The 25,937-nt window shown below is 41.0% G+C and overlaps 2 protein-coding genes and 1 long non-coding RNA gene across 4 annotated transcripts; 1 reads left to right on the forward strand and 2 right to left on the reverse strand.

Annotated features, from left to right (window-relative positions):
* Positions 1-8,865: 8,865 nt before the first annotated feature.
* LOC109471653 lies at positions 8,866-25,930 on the reverse strand. Its single transcript, XM_019770992.1, has 4 exons — positions 25,866-25,930; positions 10,570-10,752; positions 10,026-10,134; positions 8,866-9,532 (listed from the first exon to the last, which is right to left on the reverse strand). The coding sequence occupies exons 3-4, from the start codon at positions 10,130-10,132 to the stop codon at positions 9,262-9,264; spliced, it is 378 nt and encodes a 125-aa protein (XP_019626551.1). The 5' UTR covers positions 10,133-10,134; positions 10,570-10,752; positions 25,866-25,930; the 3' UTR covers positions 8,866-9,261.
* On the forward strand, positions 12,836-15,527 carry LOC109471654. Its single transcript, XR_002140316.1, has 3 exons — positions 12,836-12,980; positions 14,700-14,806; positions 15,427-15,527. It is a non-coding gene; the product is annotated as an uncharacterized LOC109471654 (long non-coding RNA).
* LOC109471652 lies at positions 13,353-22,323 on the reverse strand. Of its 2 annotated transcripts, XM_019770990.1 has the most exons (6): positions 22,237-22,323; positions 15,890-19,193; positions 15,411-15,524; positions 15,003-15,107; positions 14,681-14,791; positions 13,353-14,362 (listed from the first exon to the last, which is right to left on the reverse strand). In XM_019770990.1, the coding sequence occupies exons 2-6, from the start codon at positions 19,150-19,152 to the stop codon at positions 14,005-14,007; spliced, it is 3,951 nt and encodes a 1,316-aa protein (XP_019626549.1). In that variant the 5' UTR covers positions 19,153-19,193; positions 22,237-22,323; the 3' UTR covers positions 13,353-14,004. The 2 variants fall into 2 exon arrangements, with proteins under 2 accessions (XP_019626549.1, XP_019626548.1); XM_019770989.1 differs by lacking the exon at positions 22,237-22,323 and having other exon boundaries at positions 15,890-19,510.
* Positions 25,931-25,937: the final 7 nt, after the last annotated feature.

Raw genomic sequence — 25,937 nt, forward strand, 5'->3', positions numbered from 1 at the left:
GCTCACACCCCAGAGGTTGTGGGTTCGAACCCCACCTTGTCACCGATCTTGTGCCCTTGGGAAAGGCACTTTACACGACTTTCCTCACTTCACTCAGGTGAAAATGAGTACCTAGCTTCGGTTAGGGACGTCCCTCGGATAGGACGTTAAATGGAGGTCCCGTGTTTGGGAGAGCCACACCCCATGCACGTTAAAGAACCCACCGCACTTATCGAAAAGAGTAGGGGATCTTCCCGGTGTGAGTGGTTCAAAACCTTACAGTCCGGTCTTACGCAGCTTGTACATGTGCGCACATGTACAAAACTGGTGTGTTACGCCTGAAGGCGGTTTACCGGTTATGCGAAACAAACAAAAAAAAAAGTACTACAGAACTGGTGACGCTGATGTCACGATGGAATACTTCATATGTTGCAGTTTAAATAAAGCACGTTTTCTTCATTTTGAGTTGTTTTCCGCTTTTGCACGATCCAAAGGCAGAAACTCAGGCTGAGATTTGAAAAAGTTTCTCCCAGGTGATGTAACGTTAGATTATCCAGCTGATTACCTGGGGCGAGAAATGATGGGATAATGGGGGTAACCTGGGTAACCAGAGGCTACATCTTTCGTTTCGTAACACAGCTAGAACTCTTGTGTACCGTGGCCGACAAGGACACACCTGCGTCGTCTGCGCGCACACCTGCGTCGCCTGCGCGCACACCTGCGTCGACTGCGCGTATACCTGCGTCATCTCTGCAAAGAGCTTCCCCGTCTGCGCACGAATACCTGCGTCGTGTCTGCCAAGAGCTTCCTCACGCCTGCACAGAAAGAGCTTCCTCGGCGACCTCGCTGCGCGCAACGAAAGCTCGCTGCACGGAAGAATACGTGTCACCCCTGCCTTGTTGAAGAATGGACGGTCCCCTATTACAGGTCAAGGGTCACACCACCTAAAACAATTTTATTCCCGTCTTTTTCTGGGATTTTGTTGTGTCTGTCCCGTAATAAAATCACTTTTATTTTTATTCAACGTGTTTAAAATCATTTATTGCAATAGTGACGTGTTTATTAACTAAAGTAATCAGTGCAAGGGAGTAAAGATGCAAGGGCAAAGACCGGTACCTCTATAGGAATGGTACACCCAATATAGTGTTCCCTATCAACCTATTGCCACCCCAACAATCCAACATGCACTGGGGAATCGTGCCTGTTAACACATTTCCCCCCCCCCCCTCAAGTAGCCTCAGAATGTCCCATTTCAACCCGAGTCAAATTCTCAAAGGCTTTGCGTTGGTCACTCCGCTCCCTCGCCATTAAACTGATTCTGCTCCCTCATGATTTTAAACACGTTGATAGGGTATTTTTTATGAATGAATAAAAATAAAAGTGATTTTATTACGTACGGGACAGACACAACAAAACCCCAGAAAAAGACGGGAATCACCCTTGACCTATAATAGGGGACCGTCCATTCTTCAACAAGGCAGGGGTGACACGTTGGTGATAGGTTACAGAGAAAATGACAAACGTCAGATTGTGCGTTCGTGGGATAGATGAAGATGACTGGGAAGCGAGCAAGAGAATCCTGGAGGAGAACCTGCACAGTGGCAAGATCAAACCCACGCTGCTGCCGTGTGGAACCCAGGAGGACATCGCTAAGGACATGCAGCAGGCTCACCTGGTCCTGATGCCGTCCCGTGCCGAGCCTTTTGGACTTATCGGTCTGGAGGCCATCGCAGCAGGCATCCCGGTACTCATCTCTGACAAGTCCGGACTAGCAGACATGATCATGGACTTGATTGAGGAGGAGAAGTGCCCTGCAGACATGAGGTACAGGATCGTGGAAACCAGCGTGAGGGAGTCCGACCTAGATGTTGCTGCAAAAGAATGGGCGAAGAGAATCATGGATACTTTCAAGCACTCTAAACATGAATTCGACAGAGCAGCAGTGTACAAGAAGGAGCTTCTGGAGTCCAAGTACTGGGAAGAGTCGCACCAAAACCTGCTGAGGGTCTGCGGGTTGATTGACTGACTCTAGATCGCGTCCACTCTTCCACGTGTTGGATTCTTTATTACTGGTACTGGTCCACAGAATTTAATGCGATCAGTAATGAATGTATGTGTTCCAAAGAGTTCTTGCATTACTTGACACTGACCTCATCTATTACTTGCGTGATGTACATCTTTGAAATTGGCAAAGACATTGGTAATGACCTCTGTACAGTTGGCCGTAATTTACTTCCTGTTGTATATATATATATTGATACCAATAGGAATAGGAACTTGAATTGACCGAGAAACGTAATCTCCAAGCACGTCATACGGTAACAAGGTAATACTGCCCATCGGCCAGAAGAGTGCCCATTAGCCCCCGCATGATCTGCTTGGAGATTACAAGAAACCTAAGTTTCAATGTCATGTAAATTCAATTTTTCTACATAAAATGGAAGGTCATTTAATGTACATATCAGCAAGAAAAGCTACTATGACTGGCATATTTACAGTACTTTGGAAGAAAATTTAGAAGATGAGAAATGATTTAATGTACACTTTTAACGTTTAAAACATGAGGTTTATACTCTGTTATAACCTACATATTTCCTATTACTTATAAGTACTGATTTGTATCCTTGATAGTGTGATTGATGAAGTTTAGTTTTTGTTAAATGTTGATGTAATAGAGTGTGTTTTTCTGTTTGCCTGCTGGTATTTCGTAAATTGAAGGGGTACCATTAGCTTTACCTGTTGGTGTAAAATTTGTAACACTCATCGAAGTCCTTTATAATATAATTTGCAAAGGAGTAGTTTGTAAATGAGTTATAACTTCAGGAAAGCTTTGCTGTAAATTCAGCCTTAGATAACTAGGGTCCCAAGCATTCCCAATGTGATTTTTACGGCTTTCTGTTGTTTTACAAGCTTGAGAAAAATAATGGTTTTACAATTGATATCGGATATGTTGTCCTCATTTCCCTTGTATATATCTTAGCCCATCACAAGTACGATATCGACTATGAATTGCCCGAGAACTTTCCTTATCAATATCTTCCCTCACTTTTACTTTGTCAAATTCGCATTAATGTCACTATGTAACCTTTCTAGCCATATATGGCCTTTTTGTACTTGATTCTGATTGAAATGACCGCCTGTGTTCGCCCAAACGAAAATGTTACAAACAGAATGTAGCGTTCCCTTGAAGCCCTTCTCGTGTATCATATTTCACGGAGCACCAAGAAAGAAAGGTTTACCTGGTCCATAAGACTAACGCCAGGCAATTACTACAATACATGTACAGTCAAACACAGCAAAACAGTCTGTTGTATACACAGTATGGACGGTAACAAGACTTAGTATCCACGCGATTGGCAATAATGTTTCAACCAAGCCTGGCATGGTACATGTATAATTTACATCTGGCTGACGCTCACATGAGGCTTTATAATTTCTACCCAGTCTTGAAGAATATTCGCTGTATTTTTGTCTATACCCGCGTCATCGGCGCGGAGAATTTAACGCCATTCTTAATCAGTGCCCGGGATTTTGCGTAATTCGCGTAAAATGGATGTATATTTGTCCTTGCTAAAGACCTGGTTCATGGATACGCATGTTCATAAATCCCATAAGCCAGCGCGTGTTAGCCAGCGCTGCGCCATCACCCTATGTTCCGACATACCAACAATACGAGAGGCCAAAGGTACAAAAAGTTGTGCTCAACGAAAGAATTGAAGTAAATCGCAAAGTGGGCTGTGCTCATCGCGAATGCGGTGTGCTCAGCGAAGGGACTGTACATAGATTGCTTATGACCGCTGAATTATAACCGCTAAAGAGCCACCGGCACCAAAAGTGGTGGTGCGCTTTGGTAGACAACTTGTTGTCCTCAATAAAAATGGGTCCTAACCTGTCCACTGTCTCATTATCCTTGAATTTTAGCTGAGTCACAGCCATGTCAATCAACGTCCCCACGAAGAAGAGAACCGATCTGACTTTGGCCGACAAGGTCAAAGTCATCGAACTTCAAAGTCCTGTACAGATCACAACTCATTCAGCACATCCTGAACGACCTAGACAACGGCAACATCCACAACGCACAGCAGAAGGCAACAACAGTGCTGGGTGCCCTCTACCTGACCTGGGAGGCGTGGAGGAACGTTCAGCCGACAACCATCCAGAACTGCTTCAGGAAGGCCGGACTCACCGCTGTACAGAGCGATGACCACACTCCTCAGCCCGCCGACATCGTCCCTACGCCAGAAGGGATGACAGGGGACAGAGGAGGAGTTCATGGAGTTCGTGGACATGGACGCCTACGTGGAGTGCACCGGGGACCCCACCGATGAGGAACCCTACCATGACGTGAGGGAGTCCCGGTGCACCACTGTCACCACCACCGAGACGGAAGATGACAGCTGCCCTCCACCTGTTACATCGTCGGCAGACTTGAGCTCAGCCCTGGCAGTGCTTCGGCGATGGATGCGGGCGGCCCACGACGACTCCGAGTACAGCCACCTCGCACGCATCGAGGGGAAAGTCCATCGCCAATGTCTTCTGCAGAGCAAGAAACAGAAGACGATAACAGATTTCTTCCAGTAAGACTTCTCCAAGCAAGCCTTCTTCTGCCTTACACTGTGCCAACGAACTGTTCTGTACACAACACATTAGCTACTGTTAGCCCTGTTACGTAAACAAATCCTGGTTCACATTAAAAAAAAAACGAATTCAAATCTCCCGCCGAAAGATTTGCCGCATTGGCTGATGGGATACTGAACGCTTGGAAACACGCCACCGACGCCATTTTGTATTCATTGTTTGGATATTTCGGCGAAAGATGACCAGGTTTTTAAAAACTTTTAGTGTACTTTGTGGATACTTTGTACATACGAAGGTGAAATGTTAACTGCTGACATACTTACCGTCATTTAAACGAAAATTGTGACACCGATGTCATTTAATTAGACGTAGATGAACATGCTTGTGCTTGCATAATCAGTTTGTCTTTGTTGAGGACGGTCTGTGCGTATAAATTTTTGTTTGTGTATTTGATATCAACCTTAATCAAATTATAATCGCCTGTAACTTGTAACATTATCGATGTATGATTTGTAAAACTTACAAGTGGACATATTGGATATTTTTTATGTAATCTATGAAATATGGTAGCTTGTGCTTATTTCATTATTGTTCTAGTACGCCGGTTCTTTTGTAGTCTACGCGTATTTAGCCACTTTTAGCCACTTGTACTGTAAAATTTGCAACTGCAACTTCTTCGATGTTCCGTAGTCTTTGAGATACGAGTGGTTAGTAGTGATTATGTCAGAATTCCTTCAGAAGTATTGGTCCTGTAGCCTATGAGTGTGAAGAAAAAGAATACGATTCATGATCCGGTACACTAAAAATGACAAAAATAACATGCATTTTGCGAATTTTATTTTATTGTTTAAATTGAGATCAAAGGGACGATTGTATGCATGCAATGGGGTCTGTTGCGTGTCGGCAAACCGTTAGACCTTATTCAATGAAAGGTCCATAAAGGGCCATTATAGTATAGCTTGAAAATGTAGGAAAAACTTCGCTTTAAAGCTGTTAGTACTAGTAAATTCCTCAGTCAAGATGGCGAACAATAAATACAATCAATGACTTGTAGCTCTAACCTATTTTGCACACAACACATAAGGGTACAGCATGGAAAAACGACAACGACGAAGACAAATAAATAAGGCACATAACGCGCTTTATTGTTGAAACTGAGATGCAAAAAGTTGACAAATCTCTAGCTCTAAGCTATCTCTACCTTATTTACTGCAATTTCAGAATTGCAGTGAAACTAATTACATTTTCCTGCATTAAGTAACATGCTCCAACTGTAACCAAACGCTAAAGATCTAGTGTATTCACAGATACTAAAACAAGAAAACTACATGTAGCTGACTAAGTTCTATAACAGACGGACGATGACACATTGAAGTTAAACGACAGATGTCCTACCATCTCTAAATATTACACTGTCGCATTTTACACACGGATTCTAGCCCTAATCAACAGGCTACGGAACATGCATCTATCGTGATATAAAACCAACTTTATAGTTGAGTCAGGAATACTCTACTGACAGAATACACTGTTGAAAACCAGTAAAAAAGTGGTTTCGGTTGTAAAAGAATAACCCAATGAGATCAAACAGTAATTACATTTAAGACGATCTCACCCAGTAACATTTAAAAAGACATTATTAGTAGGCTTTCGCTGATGTGAGGTCGTCATCTCACAAGTGGTGAGGTTAAATCCATAAACACCCCGACCAATAGGGTCGACTGATTCACATGACCCTGGGTACGAGATCAGTCAGTAGGCCATCTTTGTGTTCGACTTATCGTGCAATGGACGATGTATGCTTTATGGCACCAAAACACATCGGTTCGTGTCATTAACCCTGAATTTATACGTCGAATGGATAGTTTTATCATATGATATGTGAAAAAATATAAAAGGTATAAACGACCATACATACTCTACATACTAGACAAAGCGTTGTACTAAGTAGTATATATGTACGAGTACAATTAACTTCTCACTTTTTGCATATGTGTACTTAATTGAACAAATAATTGCTCTTCAAGGTTTGTCTATGCGTATCAGAAGTATAAATCTATCGGTTGCATTTGAATATTCAAAATATTGAAAATTGTCTTTGATACAGTAAAAAGTACAATTCTTTCCTTATGATACAGGTTACAATATAATAAGAATGTCACTTATTTTCTACTTGACTATGCAGGGTTCGAAATACAAAGGTGCAATGTGCAAATTGCACGTAATTTTCAAGATTTGCACCTAAAAATATTTTGAATGTGCAATTTTGCACCTGGACAATACCGATATACTAGTATCATGTTTGCACTGCGTATCTCCGAAGTTTCTTGTGTGTCGGCATCGCGCTGGGCGCATGGCAGCCATATTGTTTTCTTTACTGAACTTCCTGGGAACAAGCTGCTCTCGTCCCCAGGTGAAGACGCGAAGGCATTACGTAATGATTTACCTAATATGGCAAGACGCGAAGGCCTACGTAGCTGATTTACCAAATATGGTGAGACCCGCGAAACTTGTTGCCCGATGTGGTACGAAGTCCTTCGGCAGAGTAATTTCGGCTTTTTCGTCCAATTTTCGGTAAAATTCGGTGAAAAACAGAGTTTTCGGATTTCCCAGCATTCAGTGCTACCCAGGAAATTTGTAAAGCATGGAGAAGGGCCCATGAAGAAAGGGTCGATTTTCAAGTTCTTTTCACGGGCCCAGCCGGCATCAGAGGCTGGTGCAGCCGGTGGCGGTGGACCAGAGGCTGGTGCAGCCGGGGGCGGTGGATCGGGAGATGCCACCGGGTCCACCGTCTCCGAGGATCCCGCGGCCGATGTTGACGACGCGCCCCCAGAGGAGGGGGAGGGGAGCGCCAAGAAGCAAAAATTAACCGGACGTTATTTTTTTCTAAGCAGTATTTTTTTCCTTATATCGTGCACGATATTCAAGGTAAACAAATATGCAAAATAAATGAAATTTATTGCTCGCATACTGTTGGTAAATTTTTTTATGACGAGTGAGAGGGCCGGGGGTCACTAGCGGCGTCCTTTGAAGCTAATGCCGACAAATTGTTTTTGTGTTCTTTTTTTTTACAAACACAGATGATACTTGCATTGTTCATGTTTTGTTTGGTCCCTTCTTTTTAATGTATACTAAAACTTCTATATGCAGTGGCAGGCTAAGAAGGTTGATACACAGTAAAACAGTTCCAAACCTAAAGATGCAAGGCTAAATTAGTAAAACAGTTCCAAACCTAAAGATGCAAGGCTAAAAAAGTAAATATAATTTTGCACATAAATTTTTCAAATTGCACCTAAAAATTTTGCCAATGTGCAATTTTGCACGTACCTGAAAAAAAGTATTTCGAACTCTGCTATGTCATATCAAAATTTCACAACATAAAAAAAATTATATTAAGGTACCATTTTTAGTAAGTCTTAGTGTACATTTTGAATACTGCATCTTATAAAATTTTTCTACAGTTAAGAATTCTTGACTATTGATATTTAACAATGAACCATAGTATAATATGACTACTAAAAGTACTTTGCTGTATGTTGTCCGTTGCTAGGCTCTTTATACTCGGTTGGGTTAAGGCGGCCTAGGCTGATATTCATGTTTGAGTTCGGGCGTGTGTCTGCACAATTGCCACAAACTTGTTTCGAACCCGAATCATGTTCCACCATGTTCGATATGACGTCATTCGAATAGAACGCGTGTTCGAATTCGGGGTCACTCGCGGTCATTTGTATGTTTTCCCTGTAAACCCGCGTTGTTACGCATTTTATTCACGGACTATGACATAAACGGCTTTACGCGCAGCTGAAAACAGCATAATTGATCTTTAGAGTAATCCATGTTTACGTATTATCACTTTTTCATCAAAATTGTCCGAGACTATTTTGCATATAAGTCGATATTTTTTAACTGTGGCGATTTTTGAACGAAAAATGACAGAAAAATAGCTGTTTCTGTCGTTTTTGGCCCAAAAAAACAATGTAACTGTCATTTAACACAAAATAGCCTCGGACAAAAATAATAAATAGGGGGTTGGCTTTCTACTTGTAAAATACCATGATGAAAGGTGTTGCTACCGCTTGCGCGTAAAGCCATGAAGTAAACAGCTTTTTTTGAACCAAAATGTTGATTTTTAACAAAAAAATCCAGAAGTAGTAAAAAAAAAATTACCTTTATTCAATGTGTTTCAAGTACTACTAGAACTGTGTGAAGTTTAGTTGTGGTGCGACCAAGCTATCAAAAGTTACAGGCATATGTATGAAATAATACTCATAGTATGCCATAGGCTGCCTTAACCCAACCGAGTATGTAAAATTAAACAACTTATAATCTAATCACTTGGAAAAGGCCTCGGCTACTTTTTTGCACTTTTGATTCAAACTAGATGCCCCTAGAAAAGAATAGCTCTTTGATGATATGGACAAAATGGCTAAATTGTACTTTTAGGATAGTAACCTTACAGGATGAGAGTTTGTTATAACAAAAGTGGATAAACCCCAAGTAAACCCAACCTGTGGAGACAGTTCAGACTGCCAACTTGGCCTTAATGTCAATCTGCGGTTACAAAATATAATTGATTAAAATAATCAGGCAATTTCATACACCTTTTCGAATGTGTTCTCGTATTAGGGGCCGAAGTCTGGGTCGTCTTAGACTGCCAACTTGACCTGAATGTCAATCTGCGGCTACAAAATCTACTTGACATAATCAGGCATTTTCATACGCCTTTCCAAACGTGTTCTCGTATTCGGGATCGTACGCAACCTCATAGTCTCGTAGACTTGTGTAGTCACTATCAGTATCACACATGGTCCTTGGGTCCAGCGCCTGGTACTCAGAGCCCGCCGATTGGGTCTCAGATGCCCCGGGTCGTGGAGAAACTGTCGCCGGGGCGTGTGGACTCCTGGTCGGCAGACGGGAGTCCTGTGGGTCGACCATCTCGCATTCGTCATTGGAGGTTCCTCGCTGTTTTGTAGCCCTGTTGTGTGAAACAGTCCACGAAAACGTGATCACAGTCGGATTATGTAAGGTGAAATGTAAAGTACTAAGGTCATGTCACACAGGAGTTCTATAAAGGCACCCAAAGCGATTTTATATTAAAGCTTAATTTTCAAAGTCAATATTTGGAGCAGTTTCTAAACTAGTGTAGTAAGTTTAATCAATCCTATGGCATGGTATACTGATACTCCTGATATTTCAAATGCTTCAAGTATGACATGATGACGAAAATTCATGTCTAATACAGATGTCCTCATCAAAAATATTTTTGTTTTGCCGTCCTGAAATTGCATTGGATGCCTTTCACAAAATTACGTACGCAAATACCTCACGTAAACATCGAAACAGCTATCCAGACCATGGAAAGGTTTCAAATAGATTCTCATCATATCTTTATATCGCCTTATCTTATCTATGCGCAGACTTGGTAATTCCATTACACAAAGATTATACATCTTGGATGAAACACATACCTCCTACGCTTGAAGATGAAGAAAGCAGCAACCACGATCACAAGAAGTACGGCACTTATAATGGAAACTGGCACAGCCCACACCAACACGCTCTGTCCATGGCCCATCTCTGAAGAACCAAGCAAAAAAAAGAACTATGATGAAAAAAACGCACGATGCTAATCTTTGATATAATTGTCTATCATTTATGGCAGTTACTAACACACGTACCTAGAAAAGATGTGGACATGGCAAAGGGAATGTTACATACATCAGGGCACACCAACATTATTTCAACCGGGACGTAGGGCGGTACCGACTTCTGCCGAACTTTGTCCCAGTGGTGACGTCACACGTCGAATAAAGTCACATGACTACAACACTTGGTCCAGATAGCTGACGAAGACCGAGGTATTTGGTAGAAAATTCCGGTGAGTCAAATTCGTTTGAGTAGGAGAACAGTTTATTTCTCTTTACATTAAGTAAATACCCGTTCGCTACAAAGTTCAAGGCAATAATTCGGACCCTACAAAACACGGACCCTACATCACACGGACGTAATCACCTGTACGTATACTGCAGTAAGGTGTGGGAATGTTGAAGGTTCCGTTCTTCTGACACTGTAGCGTAACGTTCTGTCCGTTTTTGCACGTGACAGTCGCCTGTTGGCCAATAGTAAAGTTCCCTCCATGGTTAGGGGAAACGGAAGTGACGTCATCGATGACGTCTACGGGTCCACAGAGAACACCTAGAAATATGAGGATATGTAATTAGTGGTTTATTCAAGATTATGGTTGGTTGGACAAAGGTCAACGTCAGGTATAAGGTGACCAGGGGAAACGGAAGTGACGTCATCGAACTACCTGGATATATTTACCGGAAATATTTTCAGGGGTGGTCACAACGTGTTTTTAAAATGATTCACCTTCATAACGCAGGATGAATCCCTATTTTATTTTTTTTATTTATTTATACTGCTTTGCAGTGGGGCCCTGGACACATAGTACATGTACATAAAACATACATATTTAACAGGGAACAAAACAATGTAAAACATACAGAAGTAATGTTCAACAGGACAAAACAAACATGTCATCAAATACAAAGCCAGTATCCATACTCGTAGTCCGTATACATGTACAGGTCCATTTGTCATTAGGTCAGATGAGGTCAGAGGTCAGCCCAGGTTTTCAACATGCGCTTGAAGGAGGAAAACGTAGAAGTTTGATTTCATAGTCTGTGGAATCTCACTCCAGCTACTAGCTCCTCTGTAACTGAACATGCTCCTACCACATTCCAGGTGAACTTGTGGTAGCTTTAAAGACTGGTTAAAACGGGCTGGGTAGTGGTGAGACCCAGCTACCCTGTGAAAGATCTGAAGATATTCTGGCAGTTGTAGGTTTACAGATATATACAGGATATTTTTGGTTCCTTTTTGGAGGAGCTAGAACATTTGGTACATCAAAGACCGTATTCTTGGTTCTTGGGTTATAGTTTGGACAATGAGCCACCGGTCCACTAATTTCCCAACACCGGTAAGTAATTCAGAAAAAATCCACTTATGTTGCCACCTTTCCACCATTTAGCCTGGATGCCAGACCCAAAGCACACTGGACACAAAATATCTCAGTGTGCAAGGGTCTGGTAGGGTCTCTTAGGAAAGGCTCTCGAGCAAAGGGAGGAGAAGCTGTGATTGATGACCCCTCACACCACAGGTAGCCTGTTAAGCTAAGGTCCCAATTACGCCGGTGCCCGTCGGGGATGTAGCCCCGGCCGGCTCCCGCCGGGCTCTGGAGCCTGGCGGGCACCGTTTGTTGTGGTCACAATTAAAAGTTTCCTTCAGTGTCATTGTGTCACCCTTATTGGTCGTTCTCCGACAGGCACCCGGCAGGTACCCGGCAGCTTCTCTGACGATGTCTTGTACTGACCCAATAATATAGAGTTCACGCTTTTGTTGTGATCATTTGATCAGTGACGTCACACATTTTACCCGGGTTTACGAAGTACACACCTTTATTCTGTTCATCTGGTCTGTGACGTAACAAATGTGTCCCGGTGGAATGCCGGCAACCGGAGGGGTACCTCTCGGTGTTCTCACGATGAGGTCACGGCGTCTTTTTGTCAGCTGGGCCCGGGTAGAATTTAACTCAGAATTAAATTCTTATCGGGGCCCCGACGGGCCAAAAAATAGCCCGGTAGCCGCAGGGTGCCCCGCGGGGCCACGTCGGGGTCCCGCCCGAAAGTGGTAAAAAACAGCCCGGGAACTACCCGCCAGGGCCCCTTTTCCCAATTGGGACCTTAGCTTAACATGGTACCACCATTGGTCAGCAGGAGACAATCTTGGGCTCAACAGTTAATCATTAACCAGTCAATTTTCTAAATGTTTTTCGAGTTTGTTTTCCAAAATAACAGCAAGAATTAGAAGTAGTGTACAGCCCAGGCTTTCCTGTTTGTTTAGGTAACAGTCCTCTGACACACCAGGACAAAATAACCTTATCTACAGTTTAATCTCATCTGCTGGTGGCCACTGGTTAAAGATTCAAAGATACAGCTGGGAGGTTTAACCAATCATAGCAGAGGTGTAAAATCTCTGGTACCGTAAGGCCTGGTTCACACCACCCCCAGGAAAGCCTCATTATGCTATTATAATGACCTACTTTAATATTATAATGAGCAAAGTGCTAGGGAAAAGGCCTGAATATGCATCAAGCCAGGCGATAATTGCACTGACTTCAACGCCCACTGCCCCGCCCGGTGTTTTGCATTTGTTTGCCGCCTAGTTTCACACCCCCTCCCAATTTCACACCCCCACTGCCTATGACTTGGAACCTCCTAATTTCAATATGGCGGATTTGAGCTAGGATCCGGATTTGTGCAGGCATGGTGCAGGGAAGTGCTGCGAAGAACATTTACGCTCGACTACAAAGAACAAACAACATCAACAACAAAGATTGTTTCCTCAATGGTCTGAAGGAGGTGAGTTTGCTGTTACAGTGATACTTAATGCTGGATGATAGCTTATACTTAATTCCTTTAACTTATGTAACAGAGTTTAGGTTTGCTCACAAAAAAAAAAATTATATGGACTTCTTCTAGTCACACGCCAACAAAGCGAGGGCGTTATGTAAAACGAGTCGTCTTTCAGAGTTTTAGTGTATGTGGAACTCTTCTCTAAAGGTGAAAAAATTATTTGTCCATTTTTTCCAAGATAAATGGGGGTGGGGTGGGGGGGGGCGGTAGTCTTTGTGTATAATGGATTTGACCTGATTTACACTATTTCCAAATTACAGAACTATTCAAAAGCCACAGACCTGTATTTCCACTGGAGAAAATATTACAATGTCCTGTTTTACTCTGTATATTGAGAGATTTATTAAAATCTTATGGTATCTGTACATGAATTGAAATTACAGTACTGACAGTACTGTTGTGCTGACAAACAATATATACAATGCAATGATAATAGTTCTTTACTAGCCAACATTAATTATCATCATAATTATCCCATCATAAAATTGGCTCTGAGGTTCATTTTGTACACTTCTAAGTTCTAGATGTTTTGAAAACTACTGTTCCTAGAACAAATGAGTAGTGCAGGAATAATTTGACCATATTTTGCCCTTATACTTGACTGCAATAACGAACAAAAAATCTGATATTCCAGTGCATAATGTTCACATCGACTCATGACAATTTCAGACATCACAAGTCACCAATAACGCTTCATCATACATCACTCACAAGATGGGTGATACCACAATAATCATCATTATCAAAATTATCAATCCTGTTACCTTGAGGTAAATGACCTCAAACCTAGATGTTTAACTGAAAAAAAGGCAAAAGAAAGATAACGGTACAAAAAAGAAAGGCTGGTGAAAACACTTAAAGAACAAAAAATAAGCTGAAGCCTTAGCCTCTGCTAGTGCTTGGACTTGGAAAGTAAGTCATGCATACGATTCATAACACTCCATATGATGAATACGAGAACATCTGAGAATTATGCCTTGTGCAAATTGATACCAAAATGTCTCAAGAGGTGCTCTGCATATCGGATTCTCTTTTCTTGAGCAGTAGCTTCCTCATTACAACTCACATCTGACACTGTAGGTAGTCTTCCCATGCTAACAAGGAAATCCTTTTCCCATCCTGCAAATTCTCTCCTATCTTCACCTAGCTGTCTACTTAGATGACACGATATCCGTGCTATACATGTGTCGTATTCAGCCTTGAGCCGTTTGTCCTTTGGTGCGGTCTTCAGCTTAGACTTCATTTTGTCTGCCTGGTGCACGAGAGGAACGTCACCTAGCACAACCGCCAATGCAGTTCCCAGCTTTGTCCTCCATTTTGATTCATCCCTAAAACAAGGAGAATAGCCATTACTCAGCGAGTGCTTTGAATTATTAGTGAAATGAACACCAGTGCTGAATACTAGTATATGAGTAGATCATAAAAACCTATAAAAGTTCCCAAATATCCCTCGATCATACGTTATAATATAGAAAGCATTCTAGGAATGTAGATATAGAGATATAGGAATATTTACTAGATATACTTATGATAACTATACATAATTTACAGTTACTAAATCACTGTTACAACTATGCTTTTTGATGTCAAAATTTATAGATTTCCTGAAAGTTTTCTTAGACTGTAGATTCATTTCTACAACATACCTGCTTTTGTTCTTGACAGGACATGGAGTTGCTGGTGGTGTCATGATGCCTTGAAGGTTCACACTGCCACTTCTTGCACTGGTTGGTGTGGTTAGGCTGCTGCACTTGGTACTACAGATGGAAAAGGTAGGTAGAAACCATCAATCATTCATTCAGCAAATCAATCAAAATGGGGAGTACATTTATCAAACAAGAAACTTGCAGCCAATATCATTTTACATAGTCATTACATGTATTATTAAAAACTGAAATGACTGTGTTTGGAACTACATGTTTATTAACATTTGATTTGAAAAACAATAAGAAAATTAAGTACACCAACCTCTCATCATCAAAGTTGCCAGTAGTACGCTCTACCTCCCTCATGGGTGTTCTAGGGGGTGTAGAGACTGGGGTACTCTCTGGTGACAAACAGCTTGCCAGTCCTCTACAAGTAGAAATGAAAATAACTTGTCATATGGTTGCTTAATGATAATTTTTTATATTTGCTTTTCAATCAAGGAGCAAACATTTCTTACTGTTAGTTGTATTTGTGACAATAGTTAACATTCATGAAAATCATGCATAGTTTTATAGTTTCACTGGTATGTAGGCCTAGACATCAAGTTGCATTTAGTAAATGTGCCAATCAGTACTAATAGAAACTTGGTTGTGTACTCTAAGTACCTTTGTTACCCAATGACTTTTTACTGCTATACATGGAAACTTGAAATTGATACACAATATTTACCTTCTTTCTGTTCTAGACCTGATGTCACTGGGAGATTGGCATGGTCCTCCATTGATGGCCTTAAGTGGAGTTCTGAAGACAACCTGACTGGCAGCTGCCTGTTCATCTGGTTTCCTGCATTTAACAAAACACGATGTTGTTAGTGACAATAATTTTGTTACAATATCATTAGAATTTATTAGATAATCTTTTGGTATTTGTTTGCTTCTCAAACTGCTCTAGAGAAACAGCTATATCATGTAGGAGAGAATAATTTATTTATCATGATAGGTGAAGAAAGGAGATTTTTTTGTTCAGATTATGCTACTTAGAACTCTGTCAGTTTTAAGCTTGTGGTTTTAAAAATGTGTGGTACAGATATAGAACATTAGAATTGATAATAAAGGGGAAATACATATAATTGTTAGTGATTTAATGATTTTGGGGGTGAAGAATTTAATCGAATCATTGGAAAAATTGAATCATATAATAAAACTCACATGATTTCAGTCTCATCTTCCAACTGCTCCAGTTCAGGCTCAGGATCAACTCGGTCCATCCTGATGACCTCTTCATCCTCTGTCTCTTCCATCTCTCCATAGTCAGGCTCATCTGTTAACTGCTCTTCTTCCACCTGAGGGTTCTCTGGTTCCGAAATGTCCTCCATGTAGGGGTATTTCTGTCCAGTGAATACATGACCTGTGTCCAGAAATGGAGTTGTCATCCTCTTTGCCAGATGTTGTCCTTCGTACACCCAAATCCTACTGATTGGCATGGGTACCCCTTCCTGGAGACATCTTTCCCAGGTCTGCTGGAGATACTCGTGTTCCTGTTTGATGGATGTGGATCTGAAGTGATGTGGAGTTTGGCCAGTGGGGTGAGAGGGTGTGTCCTGTGATGGCGCGTCATGGAAGACTACAACTTCTTCTTCTATGTGCCAGTGTATGTCGTAGCCAGGAAGAAGGAAGTCTGGCACACGCTCACAGTGTGCTTGTGCGTCCCGCGGATGCTTCTTCATCAGGGCCACAGGAATTCTGGTTCTGTGTTGGGGCAGTAGCTTGGCCGTTTCTGATATTTTGTTGCTTTGTTGTCCACTTGTAGAGCCAGCATTCTTGCTTTGGAAGTGTGACCTTACGAAAATGTTTGTGATAATGTGCCCCGCGTTCGCATAGTTTGCCGATGCTTTTGTTATTCTTTTGAATGTTCCGAATTGCCTCTCTTCATTCTCAGCGAGGAGTGAGCTGATTGGAGCAACCCTGAAGATGACGGGTGTATGGTCTCTTAGTGAATGCATGTATTGGCCCCAGAGCTTTCTCCTTGTGATGTTTTTGGGGTTGCCAGGGAAGCATTCTCTCAGCATGAGGTGGTGCAGGAACATGGTGTTTTGCATTCTGAAGATGCTGGTCATGTTTCGGTCCTCTGCAGCTGCATAACACAGTCTTTGCATCTCGGCAAGAGTGCTCAGAAGTGTCATGACCTTCTCTTCTGCCTGCCCTTGTTTCTCCAGTTCCTTAATCAGCACTAGCAGTAGCCACCGCATGTCGACTGCTCGAACGGTATCTTTGTTCCCAAGAATGGTGGTCTTCACAGTTTGTATTGTTTCTGCTACTTCTCTTGAAACATGCGCTGGTAGCTCTTCCAAGATGTTTTTTGTATGGTTGTACAGGTCGTGCATACTTTCACAGGCTGGGGCCTCGAGGTGCTGTAAGTTGAGTTCTGTTAAGTCTTGTGTGGGGTTTGGTTGGAGGAGGGCTGGCATTCTCTTTATGCCACGAAGCATCTTCTTCATTTCTTGCTGCAGGTCATGTTTAGTCATGGTGTCCACCGTCTCGTACGGCACTGCCCCTCTGGAGGTTAGTTCATCTTTCATCTCCTCCTTGGTCATCTGACTGAAGGGATCTGGCAGTGAGGACGATGCTTTCTGGGAAGTGATAGGCCCATCTAGAATGAATTTTTGCCTGTCTTCCATACTCTGGGCAGGATTCTCTACATGTGTGCATGTGAAGAAGCTGTGGACTTCCCTGATGTCCACAGCGCATAGGCAGGGGTGGAAACCCCCTCTCTGCTGCCCCATTTCAAACTGGCGAGAGGGACAATCTCCTTTGCAGAACCGGAGGATGTCTCGATACTCTCTTCCATCTGGTGCCGTTACTGGGACAGCAAGAGAAGGTAGGTCGTCCCTTCTCGTTTCAGAATACAGAAGTTGTTCAGCATCAGAACTCTTGCTTCTAGCGATGATATATATGCGTGGCTGTTCTACTGCAGACTGTACGGAGAGTCGAAGGTTGTATTTCTGATAATACTCCTCGTCTGTGAGATGAATGGCTGGGTCATATAAGGTGGTGACCACGTAAACGATGTAACCGTGGTTAGCAAGTGTTGCACCGTCCTCCCAGGGCACGAGATGTCTGGTTCCTTCAATGCTTTTCAAGCGTTTTCGCATGGATTGTTCTGTTTCCTCTTCGTTGTATTCCCCCAGTTCCATCAAACGTTGCTGTATTTGTTCCCTTGTTAACAGGTCATAGTTTCTGGCCTCTCTCATGAACGGTTGTTGTGACTCGAGCAGTTGCTCCCTGACTTTTAGGAGATGTTGTTTTCGTCCTTCCATAGTGATTGTTGTAGTCTCAATGTTGTTTGTGTCTTTGTTCAGGAAGTATTTCTTGTAGGTCTTCGGAACAACAAATTCGCCGATAGGAACTTCCCCATCTCTAATCATGATTGACAGTTCCTTGCTAATCTGCTCCTCTGTACGCTTCTTTGGAACCGTCATGTCCGAACCCACACCAACTCTTAGCCTGGCTCTGCGTATACGCACTGACGGTGCTTGCCTCTCAAATCTGTCTGTGTCGACATTTTCTTCCTGTAGCCACAGTTTGAGGAGTTGCCCAGCATTTGCCATCTGTTTCCCATCAGGCCCTTTGATGTCATATTTGAGAGCCAGTTGCTTCCAGTTGATCTCTGTCCCGTCTTCATAACTGTTTACTTCCTCCTTAAGTGCTTCCCTGTCAAAGTCAGCCCACCTCCCAAAGTTCCCCAGTCTTTTCTTACACTTCCTGGTTCCTTGTTCCTCTTGAAGCTTTCTTTTTCTTGTTCGTGTTTCTGCCTCTGCCCTTGTCTCGAATTCCTCAGCCAGTCTTCGGTTCCGTCTTCCACTAAGGGATTCTCCATAGCCGAAAGCCACTTCGACATCTTTGTTATTGCTTCTTTGTGCACCTTCAATGCCTTTTCTTATGGCTTTTGCATACTTTCTTTTCTTGGCCTTTTCTTGTTGCTTTTGCTTCGTTTCCACTTGTTGCACTTCTGCAAGGACACGTTTGACTTGAGTCAGGTGTGGGACACAGTCACTCAGTACGTTACGCACCCTGACACACTTGATCTGCTTGTTGTAGAAGTTCCAGTAGGTACCGTGGTCCAGCAGACAAGTTTGGCATGGACCTACAATACTGTGTTTTCGTTTTGTGGCTGCATTCAGTTTCTTCCAGTTGTTAAGGCTAAAGTGTTCCAACAATTTTGCCTTCTCTACGCGAGACCCCCTTGTCCAGTTGTTCAAAACTTGTTGAATGTGGGACGCACTGGAACAAAAGTCTTCAAAGCTCAGATTGTTCTCTTTTCCTTCACCAAATATCTTCTGAAAGGTCTCGTATCTCTGATCAAGGCTTCCCTGACTGTACTTTGTTGCTTGTCTTTCTTCTTGAGACAAGCCTAAAACCTTGCTATCACGAACACCAACACGACCGAATCCACAGGTGATCTTTAGAGCCATGTCATGTTTGTTGTTTGTGTGCAGCTGCAACGGTGTGAAACCTAAACAGGAAAAGTGAACCTATGTTAAGGCACTAATCAGGCTACACAAAGCTGAAAATTGCTATTTTGATATGTTAATGTGTTTCCATGTTTCACATAGATTTGCAGGTTGATCCGATGCTACTGGAATCTATCTAATGGACTAAGGATGACTTTGTATAATATTGTTATAATGAACTTGAAAGTAGCAGAACTGAACAGCTAAGTCACTCATGGCTATCACAAACTGATCATACTGTAAATGCATTTATATTCGTGAGGACTAAATTCGCGCAACGGAGCAAATAGAGAGTTTGCGAGGGATTTTAGTTCGCTATACAGCAGAACCAAAACAAAAGGGAATGCCGATTTTTTATAGAACAATCGCCGGATAACAAGTGATTTTCCACGCACCCCCTTTTCATGGGTTTGCCCGGCAATATTTTTCTTTAGTTACACAAAATCGCCGGGTATGGAATTTTTTTCGCAAAACACTTCGGTGATTTGGGGTTAATGTTTTGCCAGTTGCAGTTTAAAAATTCACACAGAAAAATTTACTGATGGCTCGCGCTGGGAATCACATGCATGGATTTGTATCATACCAAAGGACCAGGCATCAAACTGTTTGATTTTCACTCGGATATAAAGATGAACTCGTAAAATATATTTTCAAAAACAAGAAAAATTTGTTTCCCAATATTTATCTCTTGAAATACGGCGCTGATTTGACACAAAAATTAGTTTCGTGCACCGCGCGCGGCCTGTTCAGCTATGGCTGCATATTGTTCTTGACGGTATGCAAATCCCGCGTCACATGTCCGCGTTTTGCATCTCTGATAGGTTGTGCATCAGCTGGAGTATGAATGCAGCGCCGCGTACGAATTCAGATTTAATCAGCAGTTAAAAACCTCAAATTTGGGGTCCAAAAAAAATCCAATTAATCGGCCATGATTGCACAAGGCCTGGATGTTGAACCCTTAGCATTCAGACCATTTTTTTCTGCGGAATAAAACCTCAAAAACTCTTACCAAACCAGATTTAAACCCCTAAATTTGCATTCACACTAGGCTAAATAAAAACCGTTTTTTGAAGAACCGGTTGAAACCGCTAAATATAAGTCTGTTTTGAACGTGTCTAAAATATGCCCAATATTGTTTGAAGATGAACTTCACTTTTAATCAATCGCTCTAAAGATTATATTTGTGTGTTTTGGTTGTATAATGTATCTAGATCTGTCCCTAGTTTCATCTACCAGAATGCCTGAACACTAGAAATTCTAATGATTCAAAGATTTACATGTAGTCCAATCAGATGCTTTATTTATGCCGAGCCTGTCTTAGAAATAGAATTATATTATCCAACAACTATCATTTTTCAAGCATTGTGTTTCTGTATGGAGTTATTTTTTTTTACCTCCATGGTTTCTGTACTAAAAATGCAAGGCCCGAATAAGAGCCATGAAGTCAACATACATTCCTCAATGTAATTCAATCAATGATTTTGGAACTTTTGGTGCGTGGAAAACTGGACTTTCCGCAATTGTTGGGCCAAAAGAGTTGAGAACGAGATTAAATTGGTGTGGCTTCAGCATGCCAAATTCAAAATATGATCAGAAAACACAATCATAATACAAAGTGTACATGGATTATTTTTTCAAATCCTCCCCGGAAACTAATTTTCCCAAATTAGTAGATTAGAATGTCAGAGGATATGAGGTGAAGTGAAAATTAATATTTATGGTCTGGGTGTTATTCTACAAACTCTGCTGCACTTATATACATTATAGCTACTACCATGTATGCTAAGTTTGGATCTCAAACTTGTACATTGTCTAGTATCCTCTAAGCAATCCCAGAATGCATAGCGTATATGGAGTAAGTGCTTCCAGTATAATTTTGTTTTCCAAATCATATCTGAAGGTTATCTTTTTTCAATGCTTCATACACAGTGCCATGTAATCAGTTGCATCATGTAGACTATAACCCTGTTAGTAGCCTGGACAATATATACAGCTGAAAGTAATAGATCCTGCTTCTTTGTGTCTTCTCTATAGTGTACTGGTCATAGATTAGGAAGTCAGTCTGTAACATCAGATTAGCCAACTATTTTAAATGGAATTCCTGATGTAGCGTGCATTTTGGAAAGTAAAACTTATACAAATATTACATTTGGTAGATACTGTACTTTGAGAAACTTAGGGGAATTATTAGAACCGGTAGTATTCCAACTAAAATGAGCTGTGCATTTTCTAGCCTGACTGAACCTCGCTTTTCAACTGTTCCCTAGTAGTTAGTCTGCGTTGGGTGGCGGACTATGTAATAATAATAATAATAAGTTTGGTTTCACAGGCTATGCATTTTCAAGTCATGATTGTTAACCTGGCTGAACCCTTTTTTGGTTAGCTAGTGTCATTCAGTTTTCAAAGACATTGAAAAAATATTAGGTGACTCTTTTAGACCATGGAGTTTTCTTCATCAGACCAAAGAATGGAAAGCTTTTCCAAAATTAGATTTGTCTGTCTGCAGAAATATCCTTAGTTCAAAGAAAAACATTTACAGCTAACATAACATAAACTAAGGCCATACAAATTTGATTTGTTGGTTCTCTGATTTTTTCTGAATAAATATGAAGCAACAAGGCAGAAAAAATAAATAAAAACAAACCTACTCCTAGTTTAAGGAATCCTACAATATGATTGGAGCCATGAAGCCAACATACCAGGCTGGTTTTTTATATGAGAATTTTGGAGTTGATTTGGAGGCTGTTTTTTTTTTTTTCAAATCAGTAAAAATGAAGCTGAATCCATGAACCAACAAATGAGATTGGTGTGGCCTAAGGACAATCACATTGTTTAGAGATTATTACTCTTTACAGCAGTTAATGCTACTAGTATTCTAAAGTTATTTTCAGCTATGATTTAACCTATTCAGTACATTAGCCTTTCACAGTGGCTGTAGTGTACAGTTGTATAAATAAAATCAATGGTTGTATCTACAAAAGGGCACGTGCATAAAGGAGATGAACTAAGCCTTGAGTTAACCAAAAAGAAGAAAAAAACACATACCTCATCAGCCTGTCTTCAGCCGTCTTGGTCCGATCAGGATTGTGAAATGTGCAGGAAACAAAGATATACCAGCCAGACAGCTTCGGTCCCCCGACAAAGTGTGGCAATGACAAAATGTGCGCTCGGGCTTTTATTGTTCTGTCCATGTGAACAATTATGCATAATTATTCTATGGACAGAAAAGAGTGTGAAGCATCTTTGACCTGCTTTCTTTTTGTAAGCCTGCAGCAGAGTGACGTGAACTTGCAGTACCTGTTACAAACCTTATTTACATTTCTTTAAACTTTTGTTGTTCTGTTGTTTTAGTAACTTCCTCTCTCCTATTGTAGGGGCATGTCATTCATGTTGTTACAAGAACAGTGTGCTTTATTGTTTGATGCTCTGGAATGTCATGTTGTGTTTTTTCCCCACAACTTTCAGTGTTAAATGTATAACTATTTTCTTCTTATGTCATGTAGCTTTGACTTTGATCTGAATAAAGTCAAGACTTATGCAACTTAAAAGGAATGGGAAATTCTAATTTTGATGGTGAAAAAAGTCTAAGTAACTTGAAATAACACATGCACTCACTTTTCAGACCTTATGATGGATAGAACTTAAACGTTTTGAAAAGGAGGTCATAGGGAATAACCATTAACCTCCTTGGATCAAGGACCATGATAAATAAATTAGGCATTCCCAGCCTCTTTTTTCTCAAAAATGCAGTTCAAGGTCTTTTTTTCACAGTCATATATATATATAGCATGAAGGAACCTCTTTGGTCACAGGTGCCAACCTTGGGAGGTATGAGTTGCTAGCCATGGAGGTTAAAAAAGCTAGGGATTATGATAACTTTAAATGAGAGAATAAACCAATAAATCCCGCTAAGGTTGTTTGTCTACTTGATTTCTCATTGAGAAATGAATCACATAATAAAAATAAACCATCAATATCACAATGTTTCACAAACATCCTACTTATGTGTTGAAAAAACTCATGGCAGACAGTCTTTTGTACTATCTCTCTAGGCTTGGCTTCGTTACGTTTGTAATCAATTCAGGCAAAATACACATGGAGACCCCATGCTAGACAACTTTAAACCTGACCTCGTTCAGAACAAGCACATGTATAGGTGAATAATAGGATCCTATTATTCACCTAATAGTATACATCTGCTTGTTTTGAACAAGGAGGGTTAAAGGAGGAAAAACTTCTTGTTTCGAAGGATACTTTGTGACCAAGATCGAAGGCTCTCTTGGGCAACTTCTTGCTAAAACCAGACAACACAATACACATCTCTTTGTCTTGCATGGGATCATGTTTGGTTAGACCCATTTTTCTTCGTGGGAAACTGTCTGTCCCATGGCTGCTATCTATGAAATGCATTTCTGCTCAATTACAAAGTTGGAATTACTCAAACCAGGGACATATTGCTGTCCTTGCTCAAACTGTTCGAGAACAAGAAATACTAGTTCAATTATAACTTTCAACCAAGGACATTATATCAGTGAAGCTCCTTGTTCCAAGTGTTTATAGCAATATTACATTTGTTTGTTGCATATTAGTGGCACAAGTTTCTCTTTTAGGGGATTATGAAAATTGAAAAGTGCAAGTACATGTACATGTAAGATTTAAACACAAATAATTTTGGTTAAAAAATCCACAGATTGACGAGTGACAGGCCTCCGTATAGTTACTACCAGTATTCACAATATGTAACTTGTGATGTCCTGGCTGCATGAACCAGCTGGATTTTCTTTTGGTGTCGTGAGGCCTTTTCAATGTATTATGGAAAGTGGATACCCCAAGAAAGCTAGAAAATACAGACAAAACCAGAAAACTGAAAAGCTTGGATATTATGTGAACCATGGAGGTTAGAAATGCTTGAACTTATCCGGGAAAAAGCTGCATCCCTCTACCCAATGTATGAGCTTTAAAGTGTTGACCAGAAATGTTCACTTTCAACATGGAGGTAAAAAAAAAGAGGCAGCTTCCCTTTTTTTACCTCTGTGCTTTCAACAGTGTTTTGGATCAAAGGCTTGTTTGTTTTTCTACCTCCATGTCTGGGTGAATACTGGCCAGCATGGCCTATCAGATCCACCGTCTGCACTCTATGCATAATTTAAGATAATTGCACATAATTACTTCGAAAGAAGGTGCTAAGTACAGTTAATCTATTGACAGATATTCAGCTGTCAAGTTGATGGATTGTGCTAGATTAGCAAGGGGCAGAAATATTCCAGAGTCCATATATCTAAACTTTAAAGCTTGAGACCAAACCTTTCCGCACTACCTACAAAGTTGATATTAGGTGCAAACAAGGTGCGACAAGTTGGTGTATATGAATCGGTTTTCGGAAAAATCATTTAATGAACACATACTTAGCTATGAATCGATAATGTCATGGCTACCTCCTAAAATTCTGTCAAAATGAACAATATTTTGATATTTCTTCAGATTCATAAAGTATTCTTATTTTCTGAAAACCGATTCTTATACTACACAACTACCCCTATATCCTCTGAAAATGTCAGTATTCCTGGCCATCGGGAAAGGTTTGGTCTCAGCCCATCTTTGTAAAATTGAATACTACATTTCCTAATTAATTATGAAAATATTATGTAGATTTTCTACACTTATTCAGCGTTTTTGAAATGCACGGTCTCTTGTCTAACTGTCTACCAAATTTCATGTTATTTTGTTGCTTCAAAGTCGAGATATTTACGATTTCTCTGGCAGCACTGTATTATGTGTATTACCCTTATTCATCTCGGCACCAGGCCTTACGGTACCAGAGATTGCTTCCTGCTGTGCCACCAATGGGGCCTTACGCTCAGTCTTACGCTCAGATACTGAGCGTTCGACTGGCAGGTCTATCTGGCCCTACCAGACCCTTGCACACTGAGATATTTTGTGTCCAGTGTGCTTTGGGTCTGGCATCCAGGCTATCCACCATTGTGAGTAAACAAGTTATAAATATAAATTTCCACACAAGATGCCCCACAACCTGCATTAGCAGTGGAGTGTTTTTGCTTGAAAAGGCTATTCATATAGAAATTGCTAACACTTTCGAAATTTGCACATCAAATTCTATCTTCAACACAGGTCAAATAAAGAAGACTATCTAGTGCTATCCGATTTCTTTACACATATCTCATTATGAATGTTTTATGCTTCAAATTTTGAGTCAATCTTGATTCAATGATCAAAAATTCCAATTACCAACTTGGATTTATGGAACACTAGATAGTACCAAAGTTGAAATCCAGTCCTGTCCTCCTTTTGATATCAATTATTAAAATAAAGTAAAATATCTTAGTAAAATATGTATATGCATTTTCAATGCTGAATTTTTAATGTGACCACTAGGTGGTAGGAAATGAGAACAGGACTGTTTGAAATGTGACATTTTGGAAACAATGAAATCTGGACCATGGCTCCATTCTGATTTAAGCTGAAAGGGAAAACAGTTTTTACAAATCACAGACATCACAAACAAGCTTGCTGAGTAAAAAGATACATTTCTTAGAAATTCAGCGCAAAGTATAATGCTTTCATTTCCAAAACTTCATATTACCAAAAGGCAATCCAGTAACTCAGCACTACTACAGAGCCACGATCCAGAGAGACCAAGGATGTCGTATTCATACCTTCTTCCACTTCATCGATAACGTGAGTGGCGATAGCAGGGTCTCCGATGCGGTTGGAGGCAGAACACTGGA

This window comes from Branchiostoma belcheri, unplaced genomic scaffold (genome assembly GCF_001625305.1).
Source record: "Branchiostoma belcheri isolate BF01 breed outbred unplaced genomic scaffold, Haploidv18h27 scaffold251, whole genome shotgun sequence".
Taxonomy (NCBI): Eukaryota; Metazoa; Chordata; class Leptocardii; order Amphioxiformes; family Branchiostomatidae; genus Branchiostoma; species Branchiostoma belcheri.